At 39.1% G+C, this 15,125-nt stretch overlaps 1 protein-coding gene across 8 annotated transcripts in view; it reads left to right on the top strand.

Annotated features, from left to right (window-relative positions):
• Nek4 (NIMA related kinase 4) overlaps positions 1-15,125 on the top strand; it is a 50,785-nt gene that overhangs the window by 9,334 nt on the left and 26,326 nt on the right. For 7 of the 8 annotated variants that reach the window (XM_063257238.1, XM_063257237.1, XM_063257240.1 and 4 more), the window contains 6 exons: positions 4,482-4,889; positions 9,492-9,653; positions 10,345-10,494; positions 10,964-11,036; positions 11,916-12,022; positions 13,311-13,399. In XM_063257238.1, the coding sequence (XP_063113308.1) occupies positions 4,482-4,889; positions 9,492-9,653; positions 10,345-10,494; positions 10,964-11,036; positions 11,916-12,022; positions 13,311-13,399 (989 nt within the window). The remainder of the gene's footprint in view (positions 1-4,481; positions 4,890-9,491; positions 9,654-10,344; positions 10,495-10,963; positions 11,037-11,915; positions 12,023-13,310; positions 13,400-15,125) is intronic. The other variant, XM_003480100.5, reaches the window with a different exon arrangement.

The following is a 15,125-nucleotide window of genomic DNA, read 5'->3' as shown; positions in this document are numbered from 1 at the left end:
TCGTGATTTAGAGACTGTATTTTAGAAGACAGGTTGCCTGGACAAATTATGTTATGGGGAAATTATTACTAGAAATTCTGATGTGCAATTAATCCTGTATCCTAAAGAAAGAATACTGATGAAGGTAATTCTTTTAAATTCACTTTGTTCACAGAAGACTCAAATTGTCAAATTATTCATGAAATCAGTGTTGTAATAACTTCTTAGATTTTTAAAGGATGAGGTTTGCATGACATAAAGTGAAGTTTTTCAAAGTAAACAATTATATGTGTTTAATAATTCACAAATATGTGCAGCCGTCATCTCTTATGTATGTTGTTTGTTTGTTGAGGCAGAGTCTCACTATGTAGTTCAGGCTGGCCTTGAACTCACTACATAGCCCAGGCTGACTTCTAACTCACAGCAATCCTCCTGCCTCACCCTCCCTAGTCCTGGGATTGATTACAGGTGTGCGCCACCACACCAGGCCCATCACCAGTTATTTAATTCCAAACATTTTCATCAGCCTAAAGGAAATCCTTTACTCATTAAGCAATCACTTCTCATTTCCTTCTTCACCTCACCCCTGACAACCCCCACCTCTGTCCCTGTGGATTTAGGTATGAATGTGGAGTCACACATATGAATGGAGTCAGACAATATATGACCCTTTATGCTTGGCTTTCACTGAGTGTTTTTAAGGTTCATCCATGTAGCACATTTTCGGACTTCCTTTGTTTTTATGACTGGTTAATATTCCATTTTACGTGTATTCCACAGGTGGTTTATCCATTCATCCATTGGTGGTCATTTGAGCTGTTTTCATCTCTTGGCTATTGCTATGAACATTTGTTTAGTACTTCAATATTTGAATACCTGTTTTCAGCTCTTTGGGATATATATCAAGGAGTGGAGTTACTGGGTAAAATGATAATACTGTATTTGACTTTTTGATAAACCTCCACACCATTTTCCAACAGCAGCATAGCAGCTGCACCAGTTTACAGTCCATCAGCAGGGCACAGCAGTTCCAGTTTATTCACATTCTCATAACATTTGTTATTTTTCTGTTCATTTGGGTTTTGGATAGGAGCGATCCACAAGATGTTATATCATTCCATTGTTGGTGAGCATTTCCGAAATCTTTAAGTTGAACGTTTTTTCTTTTTCTTTTTTTTCCATTTCCTGGTGCCATACCCAGTGGCAGGAAGTCCTTTTATTAAAAATGGTTATGACAATAATACAAGAATTTAGAGTGAGCCCAAAGACTTGTTCGCAGCTCCGGTAGAAGGAAAAGACTAGGGTGTGGAATAAGCAGGTAACTTTTAAGGTCCATAGGGCTGTGATGTCTTTAACATGGAGATCTCTGATCTACTCTTATGACAGTTTGCAGAAAGAGCTGCTGTTCCCTGCTTGTATGTTTCTTCTGGAGTTGTGTGTGAGTCTGGTGTCTGCTGCCCCAAGGCAGCCAGATCACAGCTGTGCTCTTCTAAGCAAAATGATTCTTCTAAGCAAAGGCCCCAGCAGGGCAGTAGAAGCATGGTCATTCTACTTGACAGTGGATTCCTACTTGGCCTGGGTTTCAGTTCATAGTTCACTGGCTCCAAGGCAGGATGGCATGCATAGCCCGGGGACATGTTCACCTGGAGTCAGATGGGAAGCAGAGAAAAACACAATTTGTCTACGTTTTCTTTGTTCTTTGGTGTCATATCCAAGAAATCTTCGCCAAATCCAATGTCATTTTGCCTTATTTTTTCTTCTGAGAGTTTTATAATTTTTGGCTTTTACATTCAGGCCTTTCATTCATTTTGAGTTAATATTTATATAAGGTATTTCAAAAGGCTTCAACTTCATATTTTTGTATGTGGGTCTGGTTTTCTCAGCACCGTTTTTTGAAAAGACTGTTCTGTTCAATTTATTGAATGATATTATAGCTGAAATTTATTGAGAGGTGGTGCTATGGCTAGAATGTTTCCAACAAAACTCATGCTAAAATTTAATCCTCATTGTGAGGTGTTAAGAGATGGGATTAGGTGGGGCCTAAAGGTAATTGGATCAAGAGTGTAATTAGATCAGGAGTGTAATCCTCAAGAATGGATTAGTCCACTCATGGATTAATGGATTAATCAATTATTTTTGAGAATCAGTTTGTTACAAAAGCCAGTTTGACTGTTTTAGATATGTTCCTTTTGCCATGTGATTTTTTTGTGTTACCCTGATACTCTTGTGGAGTTCCCTCTAGAAACAAGGTCCTCACAACACATAGCCCCTCTACCCTGGACCCCACAGTGACCAAAACAATGAGTGTTATGCAGTTACAGCAACAGAAAATTGATTAACACAAATAGTTGTATTATCTTCATCAATAATCACTTGAGTGCATGTAAGTATTCATTTTTAGGCTTTATCTTTTATTCCATTTCTCTGGTACTTAATTTTAGTACCAACTGTTTTGATTATTATAGCTCTAGAATAAGTTTTAAAATTGAAAAAGGTGAATATTCTTTTTCCTTTTCAAGATTGCTTTAACTCTTTGGAATTCCTTGAGATTTCTCAGGCCTTCCATGATGGATTTTTTCTGTTTCAGAAAAAAAAGGGCGGGGGACTGGGGGTTTAGCTCAGAGGCATAAGCACCTGCCTTGCAAGCAGGTGGTCGTGAGTTCGATCCCCGGTACCGATAAAAACAAAAAAGACCAAAAAAAAAAAAAAAAAAAGTTCTTAGGAGTTTGAAGTCGTACTGAGTGTATAGATTATTCTATTAATGACGTCTTAATGGTATTAGTCATCTAATCTATGAACATTTCCACTTATTTATGTCTTAATTCCTTCTTCCTTCACCTCTTTCCTCTTCTTCTTCCTCTCCCCTTCCCCTCCCCTCCCTCTCCTCTATTCCCCTCCCCCTTCTTCTTCTTTGTCTTCATCTTTTCTTCCAGACAAGGTCTTATTATGTAGTTTAGTCTGGTACTGAACTCACTGTATAATCTAAGCTGGCCTCTGACCTTAGCCTCCCAGAGTGCTGGGATTGCAGGGACTCACCACCAAGCCCACCTTTAGTTTCTTTCAGATCCTTTGGCTTCTTAGTTAATATCTAAGTGTTTTTTTTTTTTTTTTGTGCTATTATAAATGGAGTAGTTTTTGTTTCAGATTATTCATTGTTAGTGTGTAGAAAAGCAGTTAATTTTTGTGTGTTGATTTTTGTCTCCTGCTTCTTTATTAAATTTACTTCTTAGTTCCAACAATTTTTTGAGGAATCTTTAGGATTTACTTACAACATAAGATTATATCATCTATGAACGAAGATAATTTTACTTCTTACACATTTTCAATGCTTGTTATCTTTGTTTTCTTGCCTAATTACTCTGGCTACAGCTTCCAATATTATGTTGAGTAGAAGTGGTGAGAGGAGGCATCTTTCCTTTTTCCTGATCTTAAAGGAAAAGCTTTCAGATTTTACTTTTAAGTAGAATATTTGGTGTAAGATTTATACATATATATATAGCTTTTTTTTTTTTTTTTTTGGTACCAGGGATCGAACTCACAACTGCCTGCTTCCAAGGTAGGCGCTTATGCCGCTGAGCTAAATCCCCAGCCCATATATATAGCTTTTATTGTATTAAGATAACTTCCTTTTATTATTATTTCACTGAATTTTTTAAATTATGAAACAGCCAGACATGGTGGAGAGCCTGAGATGAGAATTGCTGAGTTCAAGGCCAGCCTGGACTACACAGTGAGCCTCAGGAAAAAAATAGAAAATAAAACAATGTAGAGTTTTGGCTAGTGCATTTTCCACATTGAGATGATCATGTGATTTTTTTTCCCCTTCATTTTGTTCATGTGGCATATTACATTGATTATTTTGATGTGAGCAATTCTCATGTTCTAGGAATAAATCCACTTAGTCAGTTGTAGTATTTCTCTATTTTTGCTACAGCAGGCATTTTGGTCTGTGGGGGTCTTTAATTGCATTCACAATATTGTGTAACCATCACCATCGTCTTCCAAGCCCTTTCATCATATCAGAAATTGTTCTAGTTAACACTGAGAGATAACTCTCTAGTTCCTCAGTCTTTAGGCCCTCATAACTTCTCTATTTTCTGTCTCTGTGAATTTTGCTATTTTAAATATTTTGTATAAATAGAATCGTATAATCGTATTCTTCTGTGATTAGCATGTTTTCAGGTTCATCCATGTGTAGTGTGTTAGAATTTCCTCCTTTTCTATGGCTAATACTCATATGTATGCACTATGTTATTTTAAATCCATCTGCTGATGGACATTTGGGTCATTGCTGCCTTTTGAGAATTATTGGTGCACATATCTCTACTTTAGTCCCTGATTTCAGTTCTGTACCTAGGAATGGAATTGCTGGTAACATGTCCATTCCAAGGTAAATTGTATCATAATTCTGTGTTTAACTTTTTGAGGAACATGTTCAATTTTGAGTTAGTTTTTGTGTAAGCAGGAGGAAAACTCTAACTTTGAAACATCTTTCTACTCAGAGCGAAGATAAATGTTTGCCCCAGGAGAAACCCGTCATCATTGGCCCCTTGAGGTTACCTGCTCCTCCAGAAGAGCACGCTAGCAAACCAGGTGTGAGCAGTGCCGCAGAATCACTAGCTACCATCAGCAGGGTGAATATTGACATCTTACCTGCAAAGAGGAGGGGTTCAGTGAACAGTGACTTCGTTCAGAAGACTCACTCAGGACACTTAGATACCTCTAGGGAGCTGGAAGATAACTGCAGTGTTTCCCAAGTGGAAGCAGAGAGTCTGCAGGTTAACACTAACCACAGTGCCCAGCCTGAAAACTGGATCCCCACACAGCCCTCTGATGATAGTAGTGGGGAAGGGACCAAAGCAGCAAAGCCATCACAGCCTCTAAACAAAGCTCAAAAGCCAGAGCTCCAGGTGAGTGACATGCAGTAGGACTGGCTTCCGGAGAGAAGACAGGGAAGTGTGGTTAAAAAGGATCACATGCTTTGGTTATTGTGTTAGGAAAATCAGTTAGTTATTCAGTGTTCCAGTGTAAATGCAGAAGAATATTTTCATCACCCAGTGAAAAGAAAGTAATAGTCACTCTCCATTTTCTCTTGTTCTTAAGCACTGACAACTTTTATTCTAGTTTGTTCGCTTATTCTGATACAGCCAATGGCTATTCATGTCTGGCTGCTTTTACTTAGACTGTTTTCAAGGTTTATCTATGGTAGTACCATAGTATCTAAGGTAGCCAGTACCTTTTTTTTAATTGCCAAATAAATTCCCCTGTATATCTCTATGATACTTTATGTATCTATTTATCAGTTGATGAACATTTGGGTTGCTTCTACTTTTTGGCCAGTGTTAAGACTGTTGCTGTGAACACTTGTTAGACATTGTTATATGGATGTGTGCTTTCCTTTCTGTTGAATTTATACTTAGGAATGGAATTGCTCAGTCATATGATAACTGTATGTAAACTTTCTTCTCCTTTTCTCTTTCTTTTTTTTTTTTTGGTGGTGGTACTGGAGATTGTATCTGGGGTTGCTCTATACTAAACTATACCCCCACCCCTTTTTATTTTTTACTTTGAGACAGGGCCTTGTTAAGTTGCCTATGCTGGCTGTGAATTTGCAGTCTTCCTGACTTAGATCCTGAATAGCTGGGATTATAATGTACATCACTACATCTGGTTTATGTTTAACTTTTTTTAAACATTGCTTAGATTGCTAGGGATTGAACCCGGGGCGTTTGCACTGAGGTGCATCCTTAGCCCTTTTATATTTTTTATATTGAGACAGCTCTTGCTAAGTCATTAAATTGTCTAGGCTGGATTTGAACTTCTGATCCTCCTGTCTCAGCCTCCCCGAGTGCTGGAGTTAGCCAGAGGTGTACCACCATCTGTCTGTTTGTGGAATTGTGAAACTTTTCCCTGATGAGTGTGGTGATGCACACCTGTAATCCCAGCACTCAGGAGACTGAGGTAGGAGGATAGCTGTGAGTTTGAGGCCAGATTGGTCTACAAAGCAATAGCCTGTCTCAAAAAACAAAACAACACAAAAAAACTCTCCCTAAAACAAAACTTTTTCCCAAGAAACTGCATAATTTTAATTCTCAGTCGCATTATCAGAGGGTTCTATTTTTTTTGGTCTTTTTCCTTTTTATCAGTACCAGGGATTGAACTCACAACTGCCTGCTTGCAAGGCAGGTGCTTAGGCCGCTGAGCTAAATGCCCAGCCCCGGTTCCATTTTTTTTATACCCTTGCCAACACTTTCTTTTTCTTGTTTTAACCATACTGCCTCTTGTTGTCTTCACAATAGCTACAGATAACTTCAGACATAGTAAAAATCAAACAAAACAGAACAGAATCCAATAAAAACAAAACAATGGCTGCAATAAAGGACTTCAAAACAAGCCTATAGTAAATCCAAAATGGCTACCATAATATGTCTTGCTGTCTTAGAAATAGCTGCTCATGCCATGCCATCAGATACAACAAAATCAAACAAAACAAAACAGAATAAAACTCAGCCCCATCAAACAGTGAAAATGATACAAGACTTCAGAAAAAGATCATAGGGAATTAACAATGCCTACCACCTTCAGAAGGAAATTCCCATGTATGCTACATTGTGTATTGTTATCCTCTGAATAGATGATGAGACTACCGGCTTTAGACCTGCAAAGTCAGTGAAACACTAAACACTACAGGTATTAAATTGTATTTTACCTGAATAGCTATCATCCCAGCCTGTGTTTCTCTGGATCAGCCAGTTGCTTATGGAAGGTGGGGTGGGGGTTGGCTCTTGTTGTTTCGTAGCCTACATGCCAGAGGGGCTGGCATCTGGCCGTCCCCCCAGCAGCTTACACATAGCGCCAACTCACAGGAAGGGCTGGAGGGCTTGCTGCTTGGTGATTTTGTTCTCTTCCTCTGCAGTCTGCAAATCCTGTTGACTCATGGGAAAAGGCTGGGGCCTAGTTTCCCGCTCCCCTTCATGGGCCGCACATGGCGCTGATTCGCAGGGAGGGCTTGCTTTGCTTCCCTTGTCAACATTCTTACTGTTCATGTTGAGCGTGAGAGTAGCCATGCCTGTCTTGTCTCTGTTCAGTCTGTCTTACACTAAGCTTTTATAGTAAACTTGTTTGGTAGAATTTAACGTGCAGCATTTCCTCTATTACTTTTCATTGTTGTTGTTATTATTATTATTGTTTTGTTTTGAGACAGGGTCTTTCTTTGTAGTTCAGGCTGGCCCAGAATTCACTATGTAGGCAGGACTGGCCTCGAACTCAAAGTGCTTCTCCTGCCTGAGCCCCTGAGTACTGAGATTATATGAGTGCATCATCACACTTGGCTGTCAGTTTGTTATTATTTTCTTCTTCATAAAAATGGAATAATTTGTTTCAGAATTCAATTGGATTTCATGGAGATGCTCCTTAAGTCATTTGTTCATGTCATTCTCATACACATGTAAGCTTTATTTTGAGTATTCTAAACTATCACCAATAGAAAAACATTTATTTCTCTCTTAAAAGTTGGATCATTTGTTATTTATTATGCTGATCTTGTTCAGCTAGAATAGCAATGTTGTAAATTAATCTATTGTACTCTATTTTATGTTGGATGTTGGGTTTCCTCTTTAAAGAGTAAGTTATTTTTACCTATAATTTTGTATTTTCCAGAGATCTAAAAATGTTGTATTAATGATAACACCTGATAGATTTTGATAGTAGGATTCTGATAAACATGCATTGATAGGGCTGGGGACATAGCTTAGCAGCACAGTGCCTGCCAGGCAAGTGCACAGTCCTGAGTTCAGTTCTGTGTACCCACACATATGCACAAAATGCATTGACTGTGTCTAGACATTGTGATTCGTGCCTGTAATCCCTGTACTGTGGGAGGCTGAGGCAAGAGGATCATAAATTCAAGCCCAGTTTGGGCAACTTAGGGACTTGCCATGACCCTGTCTCAAAATAAAAATTTTAAAAAGGGAATATAAACCAGGTGTGGTGGCGCACTTCTGTAATCCCAGCACTTGGGAGCTGAGGCAGGAGAATTGTTTGCAAGTTCGAGAGCAGCTTAAGCTACAAAGTGAGCTCAAGGCCAGCCTGAACTGCATAGCAAGACCTTGTCTCAAAAAGACAAAAAAAAAGGGACTATAACTCAGTGTAAATGCCCTGGGTTCAATTTTCACTACCATTAAACAAACAAATGAAGTATCAATTGAATGATATTCATTTACCAGTGTCCATCATCTTGGAAACTTGAATACTCTTGATAGGTTAAAAAAATGCAATAAATAGAGTCTTATGTTAATGTTTGGTATACATTGGTTTCTAAAACTAGCTATCCTGTTCACCTTTTGTAACTTAAAGTTAATTTTATTATTAGTGCTGCCACCAGCAGGTCACCGTTTTTGAGCATGGAATAAGTACGATTGTCCTGACTGCTCCTGGTGTCCCATTTCAGCTAAACTCTAACAGCACCACAGCCAGCACTCTGTATCTGCATCTCCTACATCTGTGGACTCAACCAGCCACAGATGAAAGATACTGGGAGAAGGAAAACCTTTATGTGTACTGAATGTGTACAGACGCCTTCTCTAGTCATCACCCGCTAACCAGTATAGTGTCACAGTTATTTGCATGGTGCTTACATTGTGTTGGGCAGTACAAGCAATCTAGAATGATTTAAAGGATATAAAGAATGTGCAGTTAAATGCCATTTTATATAAGAGACTTGAACATCTATGTATTTTGGTACCTGGGCAAAAGGGAGTTCTGGAATCTGTCCCCTATGGATACCAAGGCTCAACTGTACAATGTATGCCAGGCACTGGTCCCGTTTTCAGATGAGGAAGTGGGCTCAGGAAGGCAGGCTTTTGACATACATCAGACCACAGTGCTGTTTTAATTGTGCATTTTACAGATAGCTGGTGTTTACTTGGGGAGTGTATTAAATTTGATGTCATGTAAAACATTTATTCATGTTGAAAATAGAAAACCTATTAAAAGTAATGAGGTTTTGTTTTGTTTTTGGTACCTGAATCAAACTCACAATCTCACACTTGCCAGGCAGGTGCTTGTGCCACTGAGCTAAATCCCTGGCCCAAAGTAATAAGTTTTTAAAAGTAAGATCAAGCAGAAGTGGTTTCTTTTATGGTTGTTTTGTTCTTGAATTTTTTGGTGCTGTGCAGTGAACCTAGGGCCTCACGCTTGTTAGGTAAGTGCTCTGCCACTAAATTAAATACCCAGCCCTTGGAAGTAGCTTTAGGTTTAATTGCAATTTGAGTAATTTGATTAAAAGAGTTATTTTTATTTGGGGTAAGAGAAAAAAAATCTAAAATAGTTTGTCAGCACTGCAAATGAATATTCATTTTGAGAAAGAGAACTATTCCCTTCCATTTTTGTTTTGCAATTTTATTTTTTTCATTTTGCAATTTTAAAAGTAGGTATTTGACATTTGAAGTTCAAAAGACTTTCATTCTGTGGTCGTCTTTTGTGTATATTTGTTTCATTTTCCTATTTTTAAGGATCAAGTTGCTGATGAAGCTTTTATAGAAAAACAGAGCAGAATCCAGCCAGGTTTACAGCCACACAGCTGTGGGACTGAACCTTCCCTGTCTCGACAGCGGCGACAGAAGAAGAGAGAACAGGCTGAGCGTGGCGTGGGAAGGAGCCAGGTCAGCAGGAAGGCATGTTTGGAATCAGACTGGGGAAGCTCGTTTCTCATGTAGGATGATTAATACCCGGCAAAACGGCACCTAAACAGCATAGCAAGAACATGCAGAAAAGGGTGTCAAGGGCAAGAGGCCTGATACTTGATTTTTAAGTATCAGCAAATTAGAAATACAGAAGGAATTTATCTTCCCCAGCAAAGACAGACAGATCATTTTGAGAGGTAAAGGAACCAGCTAATGAGGGTAAGTGTTTGATTGCTTAATGTTACATTGCTAAGCAGTTCTTGCTACTTACTATAAATAAATAGTCTGGGGCTGGGGATTTAGCTCAGTGGCATAAGTTCCAGGCTGGCAAGTGCAAGGTTGTGAGTTCGATCCCTAGTATCAAAAATAAGTAAGTAAATAAATAAATACTCTGCCCAATTCATTTTTTTTTTTTTTGGTACTAGGAATCAAACTCATAACGCACAGTTCATCTTGATACCATCTTTCTTAAAGTAAGATACCCTCTCTATAAGCTTCTTACTTGATTATCCACTTTTGTCAGTCTGTTACACACACACACACACACACACACCACACGCACAATGTTTTGAAGCTTTAGGGACAAATGACAAATTGCTGACGTGTACATTCAGGTTATGACAGTAGGGACCTCTATAGATGGCTGCATATAAAACTTACCATATCTTCCCCTAAAATTAAGTTCCCAGGGGCATCTCCTCGGCTTTTGCCTTCCCATCCCATGGTTGGAGAAGTGGATACCATACCAACACAACAGAATGCTGAGTGCCCAAGTAGCACGGCCACTGTGTCTGTGAGCAGTATGAGGGGCAGTGGGATAGCATCATCAAAGGTTTGTGGGAGTGCCTGTTGGGATTTTATAAATCTTACAAGGCTTTTGTGGTTGTATAATCCTGTGTGTGTTGTGGGTTGTATAATCCTGTGTGTGTTAGCACCTAATAGCCCTGCTTTCTGCCAGACATTGGAAGAGCCAGCTTGATGATTCTCAGCAGAACCTTAGATTGACATGGAGAGATTCTATGTTTGCACAGATGTCCAGTTAACTAAAGAAACTAAGTAGATTCTGAAAATAAGAAATGAAAAAGTCCCCCTTTGCCCTTCCAAAAATGAGTATCTCCCCAAAACAGGGGCTGTAATCCTTCATCAGTAGCTGTCACCTGGGTATGGGTTGGCTTCTAGTGGCACTCCTTTAGAGGCAAGTGCAAGGCCTCTTTCTTAGTGTTAGGTGGTGCATCATCCACTGTAGGCATTACAGAAATAGTGAGTAGGAACAGAAATAACTCTGTGACTTTCGTTAAAAGGATCGACCATTATCAGCCAGAGAGAGAAGGCGACTGAAGCAGTCACGGGAAGAGGTGTTCCCCTCATGTGAAGGTGACCTTTTTATTCATTTAATTGACAGTCTAGTTTCGCTCATGAGCATCAGTGCTAGTTCTGATTATGGAGTGTTGACTTCAAGAGGTGGTAATCCATTTGGGGAATAGATTTGGAAGAATTTTTAAATTTCTTAGACTGCCAGGTGTGGTGGCATGCACCTCTAATACCAGCACTCAGAAGGCTGAAGCAGGAGGATTGCCACAAGTTTGAGGCCAGCCTCAACTACATAGTGAGATCCTGTCTCAATCAATCAATTAATCAGATTTCTTAGGCGAGTCTTTTTTCTTTTTCTTCTTTTTTTAAAAATCAGTGTAGGCTGTTGAATCTGAAATATATCATCAGAGAAAGGAAGTGTGAAAAAAGAGTGCAAGAGGTCTTTGAGGAGAGTGACTCCCGGGAGAATTCAGACTGAAAACCAGATGAATGTTTAACTCGGTTTTGTGTCAGTCAGAAGTGTTCTCTCCTCAGGACCACCCAGGAAGCTGAGGGATGTGTTGCTCTGGCTGAGGGCCATGGTCATTTTTACTACCGTTATCTAAACATAGTTTTACTGTAGCTCTAATGCTATTTCCCTAAACATCTAAAGAGGTTATGGTGAAGATTGTAAGGGCATTATCTCTTATTTACAGTAACTTCCAAGGTTTCTGCTGGGGAAACTGAGGTTCTAAGGGACCGGCTAACTTACTCAAGGTCACAGAAGGGCAGACCCAGGGCTAAGATTTGAACTAAGGTGCCAGACACCGCAGTGATAATGAAGAGGTTTTTGAGTAACTTTTGGCTGGCCTTTGCCTGAGGTGTCTTCTGTACCCTGTGCAAAGCCCTCTTCAACTGAGACCAGCCTGCCACAGATAACTACTGGGTGTGTTCTCGTTTCAGGCCCTTCAGTGAGGAGAAGTCTGAGTGCAGTAGGGCCGGGGAAACTGCAGGAGGAAGGCCAGGCCTTCCCTGCCCGACGGTTCTCTTCTGACTACGGCAGTACACAGGTGCATTACCCAAAAGGAGAGGGTGGATGTGTCTGTGTCCTTCAGCCTAATACTGTAACCCTCGTGCCAGTCAGCTCCATTTATTTCAGAGACAGGGCCTTGCTAAGCGCTCTTGGTGAGGAAAGGAGCTGGTAAATAATAATTAAAAGGATGATGTGTGACCCACTGAAGGCATACATTTTTCAGGTATTCTTGTAAATAGTTGACAGTCTAGTTAAGAATCTTTCTCTGGTAATCTTTAAAACAAGACTTCCTAAGACTTTTCTTTTTTTTTTTTTTTTTGTTACCTGGGATGGAACTCAGAACCTTGCACTTACAAAGCAGGTACTTATGCCACTGAGCTAAATCCCCAGCCCTAAGACTTTTCACTACGCAACACATCATTTATTCTGCTGTGTTACTAGTATATACAGTGATGTGACTAGATTTTAATCTTTTGCTAATTATCATCTCTCAGTTTCCTGTTTGTGTCAGTTTACCTTCTTGTTTATGGATAATATAGCCCCACCATCTGGTGGTTACCTGGTAATTGCGGTGTTTCTAACCCATGTTCATCTCTCTCTGTATAATAAATGCCCTGGGGATGAATTTTTCTGCCCTTTAAAAGCAATGAAAGCCTGGCATGGTGGTGCATGGACATAATCCTGGCACTGGGGAAGCTGAGGCAGGAGGATTGTTGCATGTTCAAGACCAGCCTTGGCTACAAAGTGACCTCAAGGCCAGCCTGAACTGCATGGCGAGATCCCATCTCAAAAAGATAAATAAATAAATAAATGTAAATAAAAGCAATGAAGATCTTTCTTTGACCATATCATTGATGTATTTTACTAATTTAGGCTGCCATCTCTGTCTCTCAAAAGTTTCAAGGTTTGGGTTAATTATATCAACCCTTTAAAGCACCGTAAGAGTTTTATATATGAACAGGGTAAATTGTTTAGGTGAAATTCTGTCTGGTTTAAAATGCCAATATTCTTTATGGATCAAGCCCTTTTATGAACTGAATCACTTAGAACTAATCACCCTCTTTCTTCTGGAAAGGAAGTTTCTTCCCCATTGAAATTCCCTAGGGCTTTGTAAAACTACATTAGTATTTCTTAGCCTTCACTTGTGAGCTTCATGAATGAACTGGGATGTCACTGGATAAAATAACTTTAATTTTTAGATCTGCTCATTTCTCCTGTTAAATTGCATGTAGGTATAGATTGTTTAGTGATTGCGTCTAAGACTGGCAAACCTGTATTAACTTCTGGTTGTGTTGTCATGTGGAATTTTGTCTACATATTAATAGGAAAGAAAACGGATTAAATGTCTGTCTGAGGATGAGTTAAGTTCTTCTACAAGTTCAACTGACAAATCAGATGGGGATTCCAGGGATGGGTAAGTTTTTATTTTTCTGGTTCCCTTCAGAAATTATTTCTGTGTGAGTGATTCTAAATATACATTTATAGCAGTATTCTGACCTGTAGTACTCACTGACAATATATATGTTGTATTGTATATGTTACAGCTAAGAATCTCTCTTCTGTGTGCACATCTAGTTTTACAGCTTTCATTAGATTTGGAAAAGTTTGACCATACCATAGTAAACACATCCACCATGGGAAATTGATTGGCCATTATTTCTTCAGTTTTCACTGGACTTTCTCTTGCCTTTTGCGTATTCTAGTTAAATGTGTATTAGGCTGCTTAAAGTTATCCAAACCTCACCGATGCTTTGTTCATTCCTTTTCTTTTTGGGGGTACCTAGAGTTGAACTCAGGACCTTCGCATTGAGCTACATCCCAGCCCTTTTTTGATTTTATTTTATTTTTTGAGACAGAATCTCACTGAGTCCCTAAGTTGTCTAATTTGTCCCAGAATGCTGGTTTCCGTTTATTCTTTTTGCTTTGTTGCTTTGTTTCATTTTTCATAGATTCTGCTGGTGTATCTTTGAGTTCACTGATTTTTTTCTTCTATAGTTTCTATTCTGTTTATCCTATTTCATGAGTTAATATAACTGTGTTTTTCACTTTTAGAAAGAACTTGGGTCTTCTTTACATCTTTTGTGCCTTTCCTTAACCAGTTCATGTTTTTATCTGTAATAACTATATGAAACATATTTATGATAACCATTTTAATGCCCTCATCTGCTAATTTTATCACTTGTTTTACCTTTGGATCTATTTCTGTTAACTAAGTTTTTTTCTTTACAAATCAGTGGTGTTTTCCTGCTTCTTTGAGTCTCTGGTAACTTCTTTTCTTTTCTTTTTTGAAACAGGGTTTCACCGTGTAGTTCTGGCTGGCTTTGAACTCACTGTATAGCCCTGGCTGGCCTTGAACTAACAGTGATCCTCCTGCCTCAGTCTCCCAAGTGCAGGGACTATAAGCACGTACCACCATGCCTGGGCATTTCTGGTAATTTTTGACTGGATGCCATATCCTGTGAATTTTATTTCATTGGAGGCTGGTATTTCTGTGTTTCTTTAAATAGTTTTGACCTTTGTATTTGGATGTAGTTAAGTTACTTGGAATGGTTGGACAGAACTTGTACCAAGAATCTGGGTCAGCTTTTCTCTAGGATCTCTCTTTTGCAAGATTTCTCTCTCACTTTCTATTGGCAGTAGTTGTCCTGAACTATGTCTTTGGTTTTATAGGCTAGATATACTGTGGGTTTATTCTTGGACTTTGAGTTACGTATGACCTACCCTTAGGCTAAAAAGTCTTGACTCTGTTCCTGAATCTGCTTCCAGATTTTTTCATTCTCCATTGTCTTCACATTAGTTGATTTTGTATTTTGCATAGTGTCTGTAGTTGTTATTTTTGTGTTATTCTTTAGGAGCTTACATGGACATTTGGAAGCAGCATTCCCTAAAGGTCATTTTGTGGGGGCTGGGGATTTAGCTCAGTGGCATAAGCACCTTCCTTGCAAGCAGGCAGTCATGAGTTTGATCCCCGGTACCGATAAAAAGTTTTTAAAAAAAGGTCATTTTGTGTCTCTGTGTAAGCATGCTTGTAATCAAACCCAGGGCTTGTCCATGCAAACATTCTCCAGTGAGCTGTATCCCCAAACCTGCATCTAACTTGAAATAAAAAATTTTTATGAAGCCAACTAAATAACAGGAAG

The sequence above is a fragment of the Cavia porcellus genome, unplaced genomic scaffold (genome assembly GCF_034190915.1).
Source record: "Cavia porcellus strain 051 isolate PalLab524CR breed Dunkin Hartley unplaced genomic scaffold, mCavPor4.1 scaffold_10, whole genome shotgun sequence".
Classification (NCBI taxonomy): domain Eukaryota; kingdom Metazoa; phylum Chordata; class Mammalia; order Rodentia; family Caviidae; genus Cavia; species Cavia porcellus.
The sequence above is the reverse complement of the archived record's forward strand: the minus strand, read 5'-3'. Positions and strand labels throughout refer to the sequence as shown.